Below are 20,703 nucleotides of genomic sequence, written 5' to 3'. Positions count from 1 at the left end.
GTCTTCTATAGGTATTTTATAGAAGTATAATACTTTTTGACGTTTTTGTAGACAACAGAATACCTCTTGACCGTATACTATAGGCTACAGACGACCAATTGACTAATATTATAGACAACAGATGATCTTTTGAGGTATTCTATAGACAAAAGAAGGCATCTTGAGGACTTCTTTAGACAAAAGTGGTCCTTGCTTCCTATCTGCGCCACAATGACAAGAGACTCAAAAACATCCTACGGAGACCAATAAAAAATATGAATGTATATGCTATACTATATCTATCGAAGAGAATGACTCGCAAAAATTAGTTCCAGTTTCAGCACGGACTAGTCGGTTCATTACTTGAGGTTACTAGGTTTATCATGACGTTTATTGCAAACTCTTATTTAAATTACATTCATTGGCCCAAAACGTTGTTACACTATTGCTACAGGTTGTTATATTAGACATAAACCAGACAATGACGCCTCGCCTATCCACATCAGGTTAATGGCTAGAATATCGATAAACTACACAGATGTCATCTAGTGACGTCCTTAAGGAAAGGTGTATGTATAACATAACAAAATGGGACGTTTCCATTGTTACTATGCATCGGCAGATGGCGCTGGAGGTCTAACATAATGTTATGTTCCAATATGGTGACATGAATTTATGTTATACTTGTTGTTGCCGTCGTGTTCTTGTCTGTTATACACAAAACCCTCTATGGTTTAATAGTAAAACTGAACTGCATTATGCATCTTGTCCAATCTTTGTATTTTTCCCTGGGTATTTTTGCTTTGGAGATTATATTTATCGACATAAGGTTTGTAGACTAAAAATCTGCTCTTCTTTTATAAGATCCCAAGATCTTTAAATTGAATCCCACAAGGCTGGGAGGTATGCCCGAAATGTCTCAATATTTAAAAGCCTTTGTTACAACGCTATAATTTTATTCACCACACTTCTCTAGATAATGGCCCAAACGTTCTAAAAAACCCCGTCCAAGTGGTACTCTTGAAACATAAGGATGATACTGTTTTTGTGTTGGTGTAGACTGTGCTAATTGGTGGAACTGTATGTCGAACAATTAGGTCTACTGTTTATGATACCTACTGAACAAAATCTAAAAATTGACACTGGAAAATCCCTTAGCTTCTTTTGTTGAAAATACTATTATTTTCTTAAATAACAATAACCACCAATACAGTCTGAGATATGAGCTATAATTTTATTCTCCACACTTCTCTCATTAATGCCCGCTCCTATGTAGGTTTATCATGACGTTGATTGCAAACTCTATGTTACATTACATTCATCGGCCCAAAACGTTGTTACACTATCGGTACAGGTTGTTATATTAGACATAAACCAGACAGTGACGCCTCGCCTATCCACATCAGGTTCATGGCTAGAATATCGATAAACTACATTGACGTCATCTAGTGACGACCTTAAGAATGTCCAATGACATATAATGTAACAAGATGAGACATTTCCATTGCTACTATACATCGGCAGATGGCGCTGGATTATGTTATGTACAATATTTTAACATGAAATTATATGTACACAAACACCCTCTATGGTTTAATAGTAAAATTGAACTGCATTATGCATCTTCTAAAATCTTTACCATGATATGTCTTTGGAAAATCCTTAATCTTGGTGTATTTTTCCCTGGGTATTTTTGCTTTGGAGATTATATTTATCGACCTAAGGTTTGTAAACTAAAAATCTGCTCTGCTTTTGTAAGTTCCCAAGATCTTTTAATGGAATCTCACAAGGCTGGGAAGTATGCCCGAAATGTCCCAATATTTAGTAGTCTTTGTTACAATGCTATAATTTTACTCATCACACTTCTCTTGATAATGGCCCAAACGTTCTAAAAACCCAGTCAAAGTGGTACTCTTGAAACATAAGGATGATTCTGTTTTTGTGTTGGTATAGACACTGCTCATTGGTGAAACCGACACTGGAAAATTCGAAAGCTTTTTTTTTGTCGATGATGTAATTATTTTCTTAAAATTAGGGATCTGCTTATAGTAAATTTAGGCCCACCTCTTTTGTTGCAGTTTTTTTTTAGCCATAGGCTGAGGGTATTTAGCTGTCGACTAATTCTTTTTTTACTTATTTTATACAACAATAATTTTTGTAAGCCAATAAAGGATTCCATTAGAACTATTCCCCCCCTTAAAAACTCCACAATATGTACTTAAAATGACAACTATAAATTTGCCAAAAGGAGAAAATATTTATTACTCCTAATTCTTCCTTAATGTATTTCTTTTTAATGGCTCTCCATAAAAAGGTTGGTTTAGGTTTTATGTCTGGCTTTTTAAATAAAAATCCCTGTGAAAATAAGCATTTAAATTATAAAATATATTACATATTAAAGTTTTAAATTTCTCAAGAAAACATGCCGCCAAGGCAATGACAAGCTATTGGCAATGCAATTAAAAGCAAATAGTTATTGGCCTTTAAAACGGGTAACATTAAAGCTGCAATAACGAGATTTGTTATTGACCCTTTGTTCTCAACTAATGGCTTAATAAAAGCTGGGTTTAATAAAAGCTATTATTACAACACACAACATAAGAATCCGAACGTTTAACAAAGAATCGAAAGCAATGGAATGTGAACATTTTATAGAAGCAAACAAATTACAATATTTTTTTTTCTTGAACATAAACTTCCATAGAAAAAGTATGACTTATAAACTGATTTATATTTTCTCTATAATGACAGGTGATTACACATAACAAATACTTGATAGATATGCATCTATAAATGTATCTACAAACCAACATCCCCCCTTCTTTATCTCTCTCTTTTACCACATTTACAGTTATTCATAATAATTTTTCTTTACAATTCCATTCAATGCAAATTTCTCCTGACTCTTCATTTTCATGGAATTGCCAAGAGACAAGCAAGCGGCATGCTTTGGCAGTTGTGCTGTCAATATCTAAAATTGATTAATATCTGACATGACGATCAACAAATGTGTCAAATCGTTTCAGATTTCACACAGCGCAGCAGATGAATGAAATGCAAATTTTATTTTAATTGTGATAGGTGAGATTTTGAGATGCCATACATTTTCTACAGCAATTAGAAAAAAAAAAGCGAAGGATTAAAGGCATGGAGATAATACGAAAGAAAATAAATCGAAATAAAAATAGGAAACCTATTAGGAATACAAATAGATATTGTGAGTTTGAAGTGAATTCGATTACAAATTAAATAAGTCAAATTACTGACATATTTCATATTACCTTAAAATATTCTAATTCTGAAGTGTTAACTGAAAACATATACGAACGTGCAAAGTAGGGCTATTATGACAACGAGGGCAAAAACTGTGTTACATTACACTGATCCTTATTACACAGGTTGTTACACAACCATTATACGATATTAGAGACACAAACCACACAACAATGACACAACACCAGGATCATGGCTAGAATATAGAAAATACACCACAAGCGCCACCTAGTGACGAGTAGTTAGTAGTCAACGACACATAGTTTGTGTCTTTGATTTGATGACTATAACTATGGACATAAGGTTTGTGTCAGGATAACGTCAGTATTTTTTAGAGATCTTTTTACTAAATACAACGAAAACTTCTCATAGGAGAAGGTTGTCTTACATACAGCTAAGGCGTTTTTACACAACCATTACATACAATATTAGAGACACAAACCACGCAACACCAGGATCATGGCTAGAATATAGAAAATACACCACAAGCGACACCTAGTGACGAGTAGTTAGTATTCAACCACAGATAGTTTGTGTCTGTCATTATATGACTATAACTATAGACATAAGGTTTGTGTCAGGATAACGTCAGCCTTTTTCTTTTAGAGATCTTTTTACTAAATACAACGAAAACTTCTCATAGGAGAAGGTTGTCTTATAGTGGACTTTGGGTCTTCTCATAACAGACTTGGTGTCTTGTATTAGAAGAAGATTTGAGGTCTTCTAATAGACGATTGGAGGCCTTCATGATGTCTTCTCTTGTTAGTCTTCTTTTAGGCGATTTGATACCTTCTAATAGAGGAAATTGAGATCTTCTCGTGGTATTCTGATAAAAGATTTGAGGTATTCTTCTAGAAGACTTGATGTCTTCTTATGGAAGACTTGATGTCTTCTTATAGAGGACGGGAGGGCTTCTCATAGATGACTTGAGGTCTTCTGGTACAAGATTGCGGCTTTCTCATAAAAGGCTTGATGATTTTTCATAGCAGACTTGATAAATTCTCATGGAAGACTTGATATATTCTCATAGAAGACTTGAAAGCTTCTCCTAGAAGAACTTGAGGTCTTCTCATAAGAGAGCTTAAGGTTCTCTAATATAAGGCTTGAGGTCTTCTCATACATGACTTGAGGCCATCTCATAGAAGTCTTGAGGTATTCTCAAGTCTTCTTGACCTAAAGTCCTCTCATAGAAGACTTGAAAACTTCTTATAAAATACTTGAGGTCCTTATATAGAAGACTTGAGGTATTTTCATAGAATATCTTGAGGCCTTCTCATAGAAGAGCTTGAGTTTTTTCATAGAGAATCTTATGGTCATCTGGTAAAAGGTTTGAGGTCTTCTTCTAGAAGACTGAGGACTTAATATCTTCATATAGAATACTAAAGGTCTTCTAATAGAATACTAGAGGTCTTCTTACAGATGACTTGATGTCTTCTCATAAAAGACTTGATTTCTTTTCATAGAAGACTTAAAGTCTTCTCATAGAAAACATGAGATCTTCTCTTAGATGATTTTATGTCTTCTTGAGGTCTTTACGTAGAGGACTTGAGGTTTTCTCATGGAAGCCATAAGGCCTTCCCAGGAAGACTTGAGTTCATCACAAAGAAGAGTTTGAGGTTTTCTCATGTAAGACTGGAGACGAAGACTTGAGATTTTCTTGTTGAAGACTTGTGATGTTCTCTTCGAAAAGCTTGGGTTCTTCTCATAAAAGAGCATGAGGTACTGCTCAAAGAAGAGCCCAAGATCTTCTAATATTAGACTTGAGGTCTTATATAGCAAACTTGAGGTCGTGTTCCTGCAAGACTTATGATCTTCTTATTGAAGATTTGTGGTGTTCTCTTATAAGAGTTTGGGTTCTTCTTATAGAAGAGCTTGTAGTCTTCTCATAGAAGGGCTTGAGGTCTTCTTATAGAAAGTTGGAGGTCTTCACATAGAATAGTTGGAGGTCTTCACAGTGAAGAGTTGGAGGTCTTCTGATAGAAAGGCTTGAGGTCTTCTTATAAAGGACTTGAGGTCATCTTATAGAAGACTATAGGTCATCTTATAGAAGACTATAGGTCATCTTATAGAAGACTATAGGTCTTCTTATAGAAGATTTCCCCAAGCTCCTCTATGCGAAAATCTCAAGCTTTTCTATGAGAAGAGTTCAAGCTCTGAGAACACCTCAGGCTTGTCTATACGAAGACTTCAAGTATTCTATTCCTCAGGCTCTGTTATGAGAAGACCTCAAGTTTTCTATTAGAAGGCCTCAAATCTCTTAAAAGAAGGCCTAAAGTTTTCTTTCAAGAGACCTCAAGACTTCTAACTCTATCTTATTGAAGACTTCAAGTCTTCTTGAGGTCTTCTGATAGAAGAAGTTGAGGTCTTCTAAAATACACAAACCTTAAGCTGAAAACAAATCCAACGTTTGAGTAAAGTTCTGTGTTGGGCGTTGAAAAAAAAAAACAACAACAACAGGGCGGCGCCGACACCAAAGTCCAGCGTTGATCTGTTTGCCGGCATATATTTCAAATGAATTTGAATTTTTCGGCATCATGCCGAACAGTGTAAAAACGGCCAAAACGACACAAAACTTTACCCAAACGTTGGATGTGTTTTCAGCTTTATAGTCACCACACCGTCGGCAAAAAATTCATGTAATAATAATAGTAATTACCTTAGTATAGGATTTTCTTGAGGTCGTCAATAGGTGACGCCAGTGACGTATGGTCAATATTTTAGCAATGAGGCTGGTATTGCGGTATTGTGGTGTGGTTTATGTCTATAATATCGTCTATAATGGTTGTGTAATAACGCTATAGTACGATGAGTAACGCAGATTTTACCAGCGTTGTCATGATAACCCTACTCTGGTGTAACACCAGTTGCAAGTAGGCGTAGAAGAGCTTGAGTTCTTCTCATAGAAAAGTTTGATGTCTCCTTACAGAAGAAGTTGAGGTTTTCTCGCAGAAGAGGTTGAGGTCTTCCTATAGACTACTTCAGGTCTTCTTTTTGATGACTTAAGGTGTTTTTATAGAAGACTTTAGGTCTTTTGTTAGAAGACTTTAGGTCTTGTTATAGATGACTTTAGGTCATTTTAAGAAGATTTTAGGTATTCTTAGAGAAGATTTGATCAAGGTATTCTATGAGAAGAGTTAAAGCTATTCTATTACAAAGTTTCAAGCTTTTCTATTAGTAGACCTCGAGCTTGTCTATTATTAGACTTTAAGCTCTTCTATGAAAAGACCGCGGCTCTTCTATACGAAGACTTTAAGTCTTCTATTCCTCAGACTCTTCTATGAAAGCTCTACTACGAAAAGATCTCAGGTTTTCCATTAGAAGACCTTAAATCTCGTAAAAGAAGACCTAAAGTTTTCTTTGAGAAGACTTAAAGACTTCTAACTCTCTCTTATAGAAGACTTAAGGTATTCTTGGGGGCTTCTGATAAAAGAGCTTGAGGTGTTCTAGAAGAAAAGAAAAGGGATGCTTTTCAGACGCTATCCTGACACAAACCTTATAGAAAACACAGCGTCGACAAAAACTGCATGTCGATAATAGTGTTCACCTTAGTAAAGTTTTTCTTGAGGTTGTCACTAGGTGACGCCAGTGCCATTACGGTATTGTGGTGTGGTTTGTGTATATAATATCGTTTGTGTCTATAATAGTACGATGAGTAACGCAGATTTTACCCGCGTTGTCATTATAACCCTACTCTGGTGTAACAACAGTTCCAAGTAGGCGTAGAGGAGCTTGAGTTCTTCTCATAAAAAAGCTCGATGTCTCCTAACAGAAGTGGTTGAGGTTTTCTCACAGAAGAGCTTGAGGTCTTCTTATAGACGACTTCAGGTCTTCTTATAGAAGACTTTAGGTCTTCTTATACATGACTTTAGGTCATTTTAAGAAGACTTTAGTTCTTCTTAGAGAAGATTTGCTCAAGGTCTTCTATGAGAAGAGTTAAAGCTATTCTATGACAAAGCTCAAAGCTTTTCTATGAGTAGACCTCGAGCTAGTCTATTATTAGATTTCAAGCTCTTCTATAAGAAGACCGCGAAGACTTTAAGTCTTCTATTCCTCAGGCTCTTCTACGAAAAGACCTCAAGTTCTACTACGAAAAGACCTCTTGTTTTTTTATTAGAAGACCTTAAATCTCGTAAAAGAAGACCTAAAGTTTTCTTTGAGAAAACTTAAAGACTTCTAACTCTCTCTTATAGAAGACTTAAGGTATTCTTGGGTCTTGTGATAGAAGAGATTGAGGTGTTCTAGAAGAAAAGAAAAGGGATGCTTTTCAGACGCTATCCTGACACAAACCTTATAGACACCACAGCGTCGGCCAAAACTTCATGTCGATAATAGTCTTCACCTTAGTAAAGGATTTCTTGAGGTCGTCACTAGATGACGTCAGTGCCGTTGCGGTCTTGTGGTGTGGTTTGTGTCTATAATATCGTATGTAATGATTGTGTAATAACGCCATAGTACAATGAGTGTAATGTAACGGAGATTTTAACCGCGTTGTCATGATAACCCTACCCTGGTGTAAAAACAGTTCTAAGTAGGAGTAGAAGAGTTTGAGGTCTTCTTAGAGAAGAGATTGAGGTCGTCTCATAGAGGAGCGTGAGGTCTTCTCATAAAAAACTTGAGTTCGTCAAATAGAAAAATTGTGGGTGTTGTGAGGTATTCTTATAAAAGACTTGAGGTCTACTTATAGCAGACTTGAACTCTTTATTAAACAGATTTGAGTTCTTCTTATAGAATGATTGTTATCTTCTACTAGAAAGCCTTATGATATTCTATGAAGGGGCTTTTCTGTCCCCTAAGAAAACCTTCTTGTCATCTCTAAGAAATTATCCGCTCTTCCACAAGACATCCGAAAGTACATTTGTAGCTATTTTACATAAAACACCTTCAAACAAGCGTTAAATTGCCAAGAAAGTACGCTCTGAGCCACCACAGTCGTGGCTAAAATAACAAATCCACACAACTCACCCAAAGAAAAACAAAATAATTGCAAATCATAAGAAAAGAGTCTTAAAGTTGCTGAGTAAAGAAAACAACTTTTTGTCTCTTCTCTCAATCATTATGGTCAAACGCTGCTCTCAGAGCAATTTGTAATTAGTTATTAATAAAGGTAAATATGTTTTCTTGCTCTCCCACTTCCCAACTGGCTTTTATGTTTATGTATGTTATGCTGATGTTGTTGTTGCTGTTGTTGCTTTGTGTGGGGAGCCTTTGTTATTATTGTTTGGTTGGTTATGCTCAAATATTTGCAATGCTGTTTTGTTTGTTTGGTTTCGTTGTAGCAGCAGCAGACAGCCAGCCAGCCATTCAGCCTTCTTTAAGAAGCCGGCTTGTATTTTATGCTCATGAGGTTTACCCTGAGCTCCACTCTATTGGAAAACTATGTACGCTCTTTTCCGTTTCTCATTAACTCTTTTTCTTGGGGTCTGCTAGTTGTTGTTTGTGGTTAATGTTGCTGTGGTTGTTGTTGTTTTTTATTATTGTTGCTACTACTTGCTTGCAACTTAACACTCTTTGCTAATGCCAAAGCACCTGTTTTCCGTCATGTGAGAGAAGGGGGGCCTGTTTTGTCTGATATGTAAGGTTTATGTGTACATTAAAGGTTGGTTGGTTGGTGTTGTTGTTGCTTTTGAGTTGGGTTTGTTTTGCGGTTTCTGCGAGTATCTGTTGAGTGCTGGGAGTGTGTGTGGATTGCGATGTTAGGTAGCCCGCCAGCCAGCCAGCCACCAAGAGTGTCTTAAGGTTTGACCAAAGCATTCACAACGTCTTTAAACGTCGAGCTTAGTGCACGTTACGTTAATGTGAACGCGCTTGAAAGCTGTAAATAGAGCTTGTTTTGGTTTTTGTTACAAGAAAACGGAACTTTAACGAAATACGAAACTTAAATGGCAATAATAAACGGAAATGGATACTTTGGCAAAAATAAATGAAAATCAATTTTAAAGAAAAATGAAAAAAAATTTTATTTAAAAAAAACCAACAAATATAAAAATGTGAAAAATTAGAAAAAAATTTAAAATTTTGGAAAAAGAGAAAATATTTTAAACATAAATATGAAACTTTTCATAAAAATTTGAAAAAAAAAGAAATCCCCTGGAAATTAAACTGCCGCTTACAGAGACTTGGAATTTTCGGTTTAAGAAAAATTAAAAATATAAACTTTCATTTTTGTGCAAATCTTAACAAAAATATTAAATATTAATGCCAATCCCTAAATTGCTCAAATTTCCAACAAAATGACACCTATTCAAAAATGCAAAAATCTTGTACTGGAATTTAAATTATCTCATAAAATATTCAATATGAAATAAATTCCAATCAATGAAAGTTAAGAAGACTTATACAAAAACAAAAAAATACCTAAAATTATGCAAAATAACAATTTTACTTTTTTTCAACACCAACAACTCAAACCATTAAACAGGTCGAATGACTTAGAAACCCCATGGACTCTATTAACTGTCACACACGAGAAAAAAAAAATACAAGACAAGACAAACTCCCTCCCCTGCCTGCATATATTTGTCTTATAGTTTTGCATAAATAATTAAGTGTCCCAATATCGAAGAGAAATTGTTATCAGTGCAGCAGCAACAAAAACAACATTGATAAGAGAAAATTGTATAATTTTCTCCACAAGAAAAAATTGTCAAAGTGTTTTGAACGAAAAAATGTTTGAAATTTGTGTTACAAGTGTTCATCATATTCATCCATAATTGTTATGGATTATTTTTAAAACTTTTTTGATCATTTTGGATATTTTCATTTCAACTCTATTTGGATTTCACCTACACATTGTTTTTTTAAACAACCATCCAGCAAAATGTGTTCGAAAAATCAAATGTCTACCTTAATGGAGAAATTAAATACGGTAAGTTGAAGATTTATAGGTGAAGAAAGATAGAAAAGTATTGAGAAAAATAAAAGTAACTTGAAGAAATTTAAAACGATTTGGGAATAAAAAATCATAGGTCTATAGAAGATCTGTAAAACTTGTTCTGTCCATAACTACCTCTTAACGTATATTATATATAAAGCTGGACTTTGAAAAGTCTTCTATCTCTAGAAAAACCTTTTAGGTACTTCCTTCGTTCATTAGTATCTAACCAAAGAATTTCTATCTATAATAACCCCCCTGAAAGGTTTTCATTCTATAAAATATCTTGGACGTTTTAAAGACATTCCTTATACAGAAGAAACCTGACAGGGTCGGGTGTCGGTTTTAAAAGGTATCTTGAAAGAATGACTGATTTTTCAAAGCAGACATTATATCCACTGAAAACTTAAAAGCAAGAAAATAGGTATACGATATCGGGAACATTTGTTTACCAAAAAAGGCCTCTTTAAATGTGTTTTTCCTATAAAAAGTACTAATTCTATAAAAGGGTTTCATTTCTACAGAAGACACCTGGGGCAAGGTGTTTTATCTAAAAACGAACTCTTGAAAGATTGGCGTATTTCTGGAAGCAGAACTATTAACTGAAAATTAAAAAAAAAATCGATTCGAATTTTCAAAACGCCACCAAGACTTTAAGAATTTTTCATGGTTTTATAAAATGGTTTCTACCAGTCAACCTTTCCAAAAAAAAAAACTTCTTATAATGTTCCAGAAAAAATTCCTCGATCCGCTTTATGAAGATATCTTTTGCTCCCTAAGTTCGTCTATAAAGACTCCATTAAGCTTGTTTCTAAAGACTGCCTTTAGATCGACTTAAATATTCCATTCCGCACGTTTATAAAGAAGCTTTAAAGCTTCTTCAAGTGGTCTAGAAAATACTTCTCGGTCAGCCCGTTTTTCTGTCTCATAAAGAATACTTTTATCAGGTCGTGTATAAAAATCGTAAAGACCTCTTTTTGCTCCTCTTTGTTTGGCATTAAAAACTCTCAACATATTTGAAGAAAAGTTCAAATTGGGGCTCCACAGACATTCGTCAAAAAATATTTAAAATCCATTATTGGGAGCCTTCAGATGTTCGTCAAAAATAATCCTAAGAAATAAAAACAAACTACCAACATTTTCCCGATATTCCACAAAATTTTTTTTTTTGAAAAAAAAATCGTTTGAATGCTTCCAAATATTTCTCAATGTAGATTAAAAACTCGGGGCCTCCGTGGTGCAATGGTTAGCACGTCCGCCTTGCACTCAGAAGGTCTGCGGTTTGAATCCCAGGCCAAGCAACATCAAATTTACAACGGTGGCAAAATTCCCCCTCAGTAATGCTGGCGACATTTCCTGAGTATTTCAGCCATGAAAAACTTCTCTACAAGTGGTGTCTTAGGACACGCCGTTCGGACTCGGCAATAAACAGTAGGTCCCATATCATTGACCCAATATGAATTGGCGTTCACTCATTGATATGAGAGAAGTCTCCATTGTCCCTTCGGGGATGTTGTGGGAACATATGTATGTATGTATGATTAAAAACACGCGTTTGGAAGCCTCTCAATATGTTTCATGAAATATTTGAAAATCCACGTTGGGAAGCCTTGAAATATTCATCAGGAAATTTAACAAAAAAAAATATTTAAAAAGTCCACCTTCAAAATTTTTCAGATATTCATTCCCCAAGAAATAATCTAAAAATTCAATTTTAGAGACAATTCAAAATTATTCAAAATGTATTTAAAACCCACGTTTAAAGCCTTCAAATAATTGTTACAAATATTGGAAAACCAAAGCTGGAAAGTTTTCAAATATTCCCCAATAAAGTATATTAAAAAATTCACCTCCAAAAAATCACGTTTGTAGGTCTTCAGTAGATGGCCTCTGTGATCATTTACTCAACTGTTGATTGCATCTAAGACTTGTACTCAGCTGTAGATGGTCTGTGAGCCCATATACTCTGCAGTAGATGGCCCTTGAATCCATCTACTCAGCTGAAAATGGACTCTAAGTCCATCTACTCAACTGAAATTGGGCACTAAGCCCGCCTACTGTGCGGTAGATGGCCTCTGTGCCCATTTACTCAACTGTGAACGGTCTTGAAGCCCTCAACTCCAGATGAACTATCAAGCCCTGTATTCAGTTGTAGATAGCCTTTAAGTCCACATACTCATTTGTAAATGACCCTTGATTCCATTTACTTAGCTGTACGTTAGATGGCCTTCAAGCACACTTACTGAGCGGTAGATGGCCTCTGTATCAATTTACTCAACTAAAGATGGCCTCCGATAACAACCAACCTATTTTTAAGCTTGGATTTTTTCAGGAACTTTTTTTGATTTGTTTAACCGGGAAGATTTTTTAAGATTTTCTTTAACAGTCAATTGTTTAAGATGTTTTAAGCGTACATTATTTAAGATTTTTTAAAGGTTGGATTAATTTTGTTTTTTAGCGTGGATTATTTAAGATTTTTTTTCAAGTGTGGATTATTTAAGATTTTTTTTTAAGTGTGGATTATTTAAGATTTTTTCAAGCGTGCGTTATTTAAGAATTTTTCTTTTCAAGCGTGGATTATTTAAGAATTTTTTTTCAAGCGTGGATTATTTAAGAAAAATTTTTTCAATCATGCATTATTTAAAATTTTTTTCAAGCGTGGATTTTTTAAGAAATTTTGTTCAAGCGTGGATTATTTAAGAAAATATTTTCTTAAAGCGGGGATTATTTAAGAAATTTTTTTCAAGCGTGGATTATTTAAGAAATTTTTTTAAGCGTGGATTATTTAAAGAAAATCTTCAAGCGTGGATTATTTAAGAAATTGTTTTTCAAGCGGCGATTATTTAATAATGTATTTTTTCAAGCGTGTTTATTTACGATTTTATTCAAGCGTGGATTATTTAAAATTTTTTTCAATCGTGTTTATTTAAGATTTTTTTTCAAGCGTGGGTTATTTAAGACAAATTTTTCTTCAAGCGTGGATTATTTAAGACAAATTTTTCTTCAAGCGTGGATTATTTAAGAAAAAAATTTCTTCAAGAGTGGATTATTTAAGATTTTTTTTTCAAGCGTGGATTATTAAAGTAAATTTTTTCTTCAAGCGTGGATTATTAAAGTAAATTTTTTCTTCAAGCGTGGATTATTTAAGAATTTTTTTTTTAGCGTAGATTATTTAAGAAATTTTTTTCAAGCGTGGATTATTTAAGAATTTTTCTTCAGGCGTGGATTATTTGAGAATTTTCTTTTTCCAAGCGTGGATTATTAAAGAATTTTTTTTTTCGTCAAGCGTGGATTATTTAAGCATTTTTTTTTCAAGCGTGGATTATTTAAGAATTTTTTTTTCGTCAAGCGTGGATTATTTAAGATTTTTTTTTCAAGCGCGGATTATTTAAGAATTTGTTTTCAAGCTTGGATTATTTAAGAAATTTATTTTTTTCAAGCTTTGATTATTTAAGAAATTTTTTTCAAGCGTGGATTGTTTAAGAATTTTTTTTCCAAGCGTGTATTATTCAAGAATTTTTTTTTCAAGCGTGGATTATTTAAGAATTTTTTTTTTCCAAGCGTGGATTATTTAAGATTTTTTTTTTCAAGCGTGGATTATTTAAGAATTTTTTTTCAAGCGTGGATTATTTAAGAAAATCTTTTCTTCAAGCGTGCATTATTTAAGATTTTTTTCAAGCGTGGATTTTTTAAGAAATTTTGTTCAAGCGTGGATTATTTAAGAAAATATTTTCTTAAAGCGGGGATTATTTAAGAAATTTTTTTTGAAGCGTGGATTATTTAAGAAATTTTTTTAAGCGTGGATTATTTAAAGAAAATCTTCAAGCGTGGATTATTTAAGAAATTTTTTTAAGAGTGGATTATTTAAAGAAAATCCTTAAGCGTGAATTATTTAAGAAATTTTTTTTCAAGCGGTGATTATTTAATAATGTATTTTTTCAAGCGTGTTTATTTACGATTTTATTCAAGCGTGGATTATTTAAAATTTTTTTCAATCGTGTTTATTTAAGATTTTTTTTTTCAAGCGTGGGTTATTTAAGACAAATTTTTCTTCAAGCGTGGATTATTTAAGAAAAAAATTTCTTCAAGAGTGAATTATTTAAGATTTTTTTTCAAGCGTGGATTATTAAAGAAAATTTTTTCTTCAAGCGTGGATTATTTAAGAATTTTTTTTTCAAGCGTGGATTATTTAAGATTTTTTTTTTCAAGCGTGGATTATTTAAAAAAAATCTCTTCAAACGTGGATTATTTAAAAAAAATTTCAAGCGTTGATTATTAAATATTTTTTAAGCGGTGATTATTTAATATTTTTTTAAGCGGTGATTATTTAATATTTTTTTTCAATCGTGGATTATTTAAGAAATTCCTAAGAATTTTTTTCAAGCGTGGATTATTTAAGAAATTAAGCGTGGAATTCCTAAGAAATATTTTTTCAAGCGTGGATTATTAAAGATTTTTTTCAGGCGTGTTTATTTAAGATTTTTTTCAAGTGTGGATTATTTAAGATTTTTTTTTCAAGTGTGGATTTTTTAAGAATTGTTTCAAGTTCGGATCCTCAAAAGAAATCCACTGATCCGCTGATAATCCTCAAAAAGTATACCAAAAATATTTGAAAATCCACGTTGGGAAAGATATATTAAAAAATCCACCTCCAGTTTTAAAAATAATTATTCGTCAAAAAAGTTCACCTTTGTAGGTATTCAAATATTTCTTGGAGCATATAATATATAATCGTTCCACAAACATTCCATACGGGACAAGGGAAACTTTCTTGGAAATAGCCGATAACCTTAGATGCTAGTGCTATTTTTTATATAATTTTATTGTAATTTTTATTATAATAAATATTTGAAATAAATAAATAAACTTTCTTGGAGTATTGAGACCCCAAAATGCCATAAAAATATTAAAAATAAAAACAGAACCCTTACAATATTCTCAAAAATTATTAAAATAATGCATATTTAGAGTCCCTGAAATATACTTCAAAAATATAAATATGTATAAGCACTTAACCGAAAATTTCTGAACTTTTGTGCCCATTAGGAATGGACCTTTATTGTCCATCATAGCGTTTGATCTAGTAAAATTCTTCCTTCAGTATAACTCTTCAAATTCTTTTTAATTTCCTACGGTTCTGCACACGCTTAGTTTATCGTTTAAATAGTTTGGTATTACACAAATTCACTCGTCCTTTTCTGATAAGAGATGTAAAGGAGATTTATTTGAAATGTAATTTAATAGGTTTGGATTCCTACTGTCACTATTTACTCTGCAGCTTAATTGTTTCTATTCTTTCTATTTTAGTTTTTTACCAATTATTCGAATACATATTTTATTATTCGAATACATTTTGAAAGGAAATCTAATAAGGAGATTTATTTGAAATCGAAATTAATAAGGTTATGTTAGGATTCCTACTGTCACTGTCTACTATCCAGCATATTTTTTTCTATTTATTTATATTTTCCAACTTTTCTTTTTCCCTTAGTTTGCCATCTAATTACTTTATAATTATTATTCGAATTTATTCTCGGCTTTAGGTAGCAAAATCTAACTAAAATTTATTATATTAATTTTGCCTTGAGATTCCTACTGTCCCATTAACTATGTTTTAATAACCCGCCTTACTATTTCCTTACATTTTTGCTGATTCAAATTATATTACAAATTCTTTTTTTTGAGTATTTAACACAATTTTAAAAGGGTTTTAGCATTATCAATTCAATCAACAGTGATTTTGTAATAAGTAGATATGCACAGTAGGAATTCCAATGTTAAGAAATTTACAACATATAAACCCCTTCAAATGCATAACCTTCAATATGCAAAGCAGATATGTTAACCATGCTACTACTGTGGCTCTTCCAGATTTCATTTCAATTTTAGAATCAGTATTAATATGCATTTTTTGATAAATTTAATCTTAAATCATACTGTCCTTGTCTACTATTCAGTTAATAATCTTTTTATGACTTGTAATATTCTATATATTTAAAATGTAAAATTCTAGATATGTGTAGAAGTTTTTAGACCCTTGCTTTAGCCGAGGATTATTTTAAACATAAAATGGGACAGTAGGAATTACGGTACATATGAACATGCTATTTGTATTTTTTTAGATTTAAACATAAATGATTTTTAGGGGAAAAAACTAAAAAGTTATTAATTGGCAGGAACAATGACGGAGAGAGTAGACATTTCGTAACAACTAAAATATTCTAAAATGCGGTAAAGGAAAAAATTCTTGGAATTTGTAGCTATCAGACTTATAGCCTCTTCCACTAAGTCGATTCGAATTCAAATTCGTTAGAACGACTACCAAACTTCTGTTTTTTGAAAAGTATTTGAATTATTTTTGTTTTCTGTCAAACCAATCGAACGAATTTGAATAAAAATCGTCTTAGAGAAGCGGACCATTAAATTGAAATGATTTTTAGGACAGAAAAAATGGAAATTTTATTAATTTTCAATGTAGGAACAATAAAGGTCTTCCCTTGTAGTAGATGAGGACAGTAGGAATCTCGTAACAAATCATACATTCAAAAATGCTGGAAGATCTTTAATTTCGTTCGTTTTTATACAAATTTTATAGACTTATGTATTTTCAGCAGTAATAAGAATACAACTGTCATTTTTCAAAGTAATAAGTACAGACAGTAGGAATCTCTTCAGATTATATTTGTTTAAATGGAATACAAAAACTATTATTTATATTTAAAAACTTTCATTATATAATATCACCATCAAGACATGCAAATCATTTCTAGAACATGCCAACTTTTTGCTTAGTTTAGAATGTTTATGTAACTAAAAAAACCTAAGACCAATAACCACTATTCTGGAATACATGTCGTGTATTTTGTTTGGAAAAACAACTATTTCTTTAAGATTTATTTGCTACATACTACTTGGTCAATAAATCAATTACGATTTACAAGATAGAACAACCAACCAACCAACAACAACAATATCCATATGTAACTCTGTGTGCAATAATCCTGCTAACCCCAAAGCAAAGTAAACTTACTGGACTTTGTTTTTTTTTTTCCTAACAAAATGCTAAAATTATTATTGTTATGGCACACATTTTTTTACCCCCCTGAGTTGAGACAAAGAGTCAGTGCAAGAGATGCAAATGCCGGTTTTGAAAAGAAACTCAACAAACTTGCAAGACCAGAATCTTTTATCGAAACCTCTCCATGACTTATGTAACCTCATTTCCATAATATGGAAAACATAGCAACAAACCACCCGGCATTACTTCACTTGACACTCATAAAAAAACAACAACGTTCATCTGCATCTATAACTGTGCCGTGTTTGTTGTGCTGCCTAATAAAGACAATACCAACTTAGGTTTGCGATCACCAAGACTTGGTCACCAGCACCACAACTACTCAGCATTTTGGACAAAATAGAAAAGTCCATTTGAAATGAGAATGGGAGAATTGTTAAGTGTGTTGTGAAGACAACTGTTGCTGCAGCCGCTGCACCACAATCGACATTCAAAACGCCAGAGATAATTCAATGAACATGGTCACCAGTATAAGCCATAAAACTTATAGCTTATTGGTGCAATGCAGGATTTTAAAGTCATAGAACCGATGACTTCAGCATTAGACAAGTGGTTAAGGGGGTTGGGGAAAGAAAAATCAGTTTAGGTATTGAGGAAAAATTAAAATCATTGAAAATTATTTTATTTTTTCAATAAGATAAGGTCTGAATTGTGGCCTATGAATAATTTTCTATAAATTGTTATAGGCAACTGTGTCCTATGAAAATTTTTCTATAAATTTTTATAGGCCACTGTGGCCTATGAAAAATGTTCTATACATTTTAATAGGCTACTGTGGCCTAAGAAAATTTTTCTATAAATTTTTATAGGCCACTGTGGCCTATGAAAAATTTTCTATAAATTTTTGTAGGCCACAGTGGCCTATGAAAAATTTTCTATAAATTTTTATAGGCCACAGTGGCCTATTAAAAATATTCTATAAATTTTTATAGGCCGCAGTGGCCCATGAAAATTGTTCTATAAATTTTTGTAGGCCACTGTGGCCTATGCTAATTTTTCCATAAATTTTTATAGGCCATTGTGGCCTATGAAAAATTTTCTATAAATTTGTATAGGCCACTGTGGCCTATGAAAAATTTTCTATAAATTTGTATAGGCCACTGTGGCCTATGAAAAATTTTCTACAAATTCTTATAGGCCACTGTGGCCTATGAAAAATTTTCTATAAATTTTTACAGGCCACTGTGGCCTATGAAAAATATTCTGTACATTTTTATAGGCCACTGTGGCCTATGGAAAATTTTCTATACATTTTTATAGACCACTGTGGCCTATGAAAAATTTTCTGCAAATTTTTTTTGGTCACTGTGGCCTGTGAAAATTTTTCTATAAATTCTTATAGGCCACTGTGGCCTATGAAAAATTTTCTATAAATTTTTGTAGGCCACTGTGGCCTATGAACAATATTCTATAAATTTTTATAGGCCACTGTGGCCTATGAAAAATTTTCTATAATTTTTAATAGGCCACTGTGGCCTATGAAAAATTTTCTATAAATTTTTATAGGCCACTGTGGCCTATGAAAAATTTTCTATAAATTTTTATAGGCCACTGTGGCCTATGAAAAATTTTCTATACATTTTTATAGGCCACTGTGGCCTATGAAAAATTTTCTGTAAATTTTTATAGGCCACTGTGGCCTATGAAAAATGTTCCATAAATTTGTATAGGCCACTGTGGCCTATGAAAAATTTTCTATAAATTATTATAGGCCACTGTGGCCTATGAAAAATGTTCTATAAATTTTTATGCCACAATGCTATGAAAAAATTTATGCTATGAAAAAATCTATAGAAATTTTTTTATAGGCCACTGTGGCCTATAAAAAAATTTCTATAGATTTTTATAAGCCACTGTGGCCTATGAAAAATTTTCTATAAATTTTTATAGGCCACTGTAACCTATAAAAATTTTTCTATTAATTTGTATAGGCCACTGTGGCTTATGAAAAATTTTCTATAAATTTGTATAGGCCACTGTGGCCTATGAAAAATTTTCTATAAATTTTTATAGGCCTCTGTGCCCAATGAACAATTTTCTATAAATTTTTATAAGCCAATGTGGCCTAGGAAAAATTTCCTATAAATTTTTATAGGCCACTGTGGCCTATGAAAAATTTTCCATAAACTTTTATAGGCCACTGTGGCCTATGAAAAATATTCTATACATTTTTATTGGCCACTGTGGCCTATGAACAATTGTCTATAAATTTTTATAAACCACTGTGGCCTATGAAAAATTTTCTATAATTTTTTATAGGCCAATAGAGCCCACGAATGATTTTCTATAAATTTTTATAGGTCACTGTGGTCTATGAAAAATTTTTATAGGCCACTGTGGCCTATATAAAATTTTCTATAAATTTTTATAGGCCTATAAAAATTTTTCTTTTAATTTGTATAGGCCACTGTGGCTTATGAAAAATTTTCTATAAATTTGTATAGGCCACTGTGGCCTATGAAAAAATTTTCTATAAATTTTTATAGGCCACTGTGACCCATTAAAAATTTTCTATAAATTTGTATAGGCCACTGTGGCCTATGAAAAATTTGCTATGAATTTTTATAGGCCGCTGTGTGCTGACCTAAATTTCTAAACCTACCTCTTAAATTTGAAAAAATCTAAGTTTACAGGAAAATAACTGCCAACATTTAACAGAGGTTTTGTTTATTTTTATTATTTTTTTCTGTTTTGAATTTGAAGTTTTTCATACTAAATACTGGTAAGACTTGGCTTGAGGTTTGATTCTGGTACTGGTGCTGCATCAGACTGCAGCCACAAAACAAACACATTTCCAAAAACAGCATGTTAAACGTCTGTAAAGAAAACTCCTATAGGAGTTTGGAGCTCAGCTTCTTTTTCTTAACAAAAAACTGCCTCTGCTGTTGCTGCTTTTGTTTGTCTTACTTTTTGCTTTGTGGTTGTTGTTATTGGTATTTTTATTGAAATATGTTAATAAGGTTACATAACTGTTTTTCTTTTGTCTTAAAAATGAAACGAAGAAAAACTGATAAGAATAAACTGAATGGACAACAAGACAAGCAAAAGAAGAAAAAAAAGAAGCTGTGTTGCAATCAACAAAACATAAAAATTTATTTCAAATAAAGGGGACAGTGGCTATTTTTAATGAAAACAAATGTTAGAGAATACAAAAACACCAAAAGAAAAAACGTTAAGGTACACAAAAAAACACACCAATTTATTTTAATTTGGCTTGTAGAAATATCAACCTTGTTTTAAGTTAAATGATTTATAGTTGCTATTTTTCTATGACATTATTTTCAAAATTTGGAATAAATATTAAATGTTCTGAAATGTTTTAGCACTTTCTCTCTCGCGTTTTAGAAAAAGGTGAAAGGGAAAGTTTTCTCTCGTCTCTTTTTTAATGCAATTTTGCTTTTCAAAAATATTAATTTGGAGCATTAAAATGTGGGTAATGGGAACAAAACATAAATTTTAAAATATTTTAGGTTAGGTTGGGATTCCTACTGTCACTATCTAC

At 32.4% G+C, this 20,703-nt stretch overlaps 1 protein-coding gene across 4 annotated transcripts in view; it reads left to right on the top strand.

The window, feature by feature from the left end:
- Positions 1-20,703, top strand: part of DAAM (disheveled-associated activator of morphogenesis-like protein) — a 290,481-nt gene that overhangs the window by 133,993 nt on the left and 135,785 nt on the right. The window contains exon 1 of one of the 4 annotated variants that reach the window (XM_073979552.1): positions 8,905-10,117. The exons of the other annotated variants lie outside the window; for them this stretch is intronic. Within the exon in view, the coding sequence (XP_073835653.1) occupies positions 10,070-10,117 (48 nt within the window). The 5' untranslated portion in view covers positions 8,905-10,069. Of the gene's footprint in view, positions 1-8,904; positions 10,118-20,703 lie in introns of those variants that run through there. 4 annotated transcript variants of the gene reach the window in all.

Source organism: Musca autumnalis, unplaced genomic scaffold, assembly GCF_047663935.1.
Source record: "Musca autumnalis isolate F117 unplaced genomic scaffold, ASM4766393v1 scaffold_3, whole genome shotgun sequence".
Lineage (NCBI taxonomy): Eukaryota > Metazoa > Arthropoda > Insecta > Diptera > Muscidae > Musca > Musca autumnalis.
The sequence above is the reverse complement of the archived record's forward strand: the minus strand, read 5'-3'. Positions and strand labels throughout refer to the sequence as shown.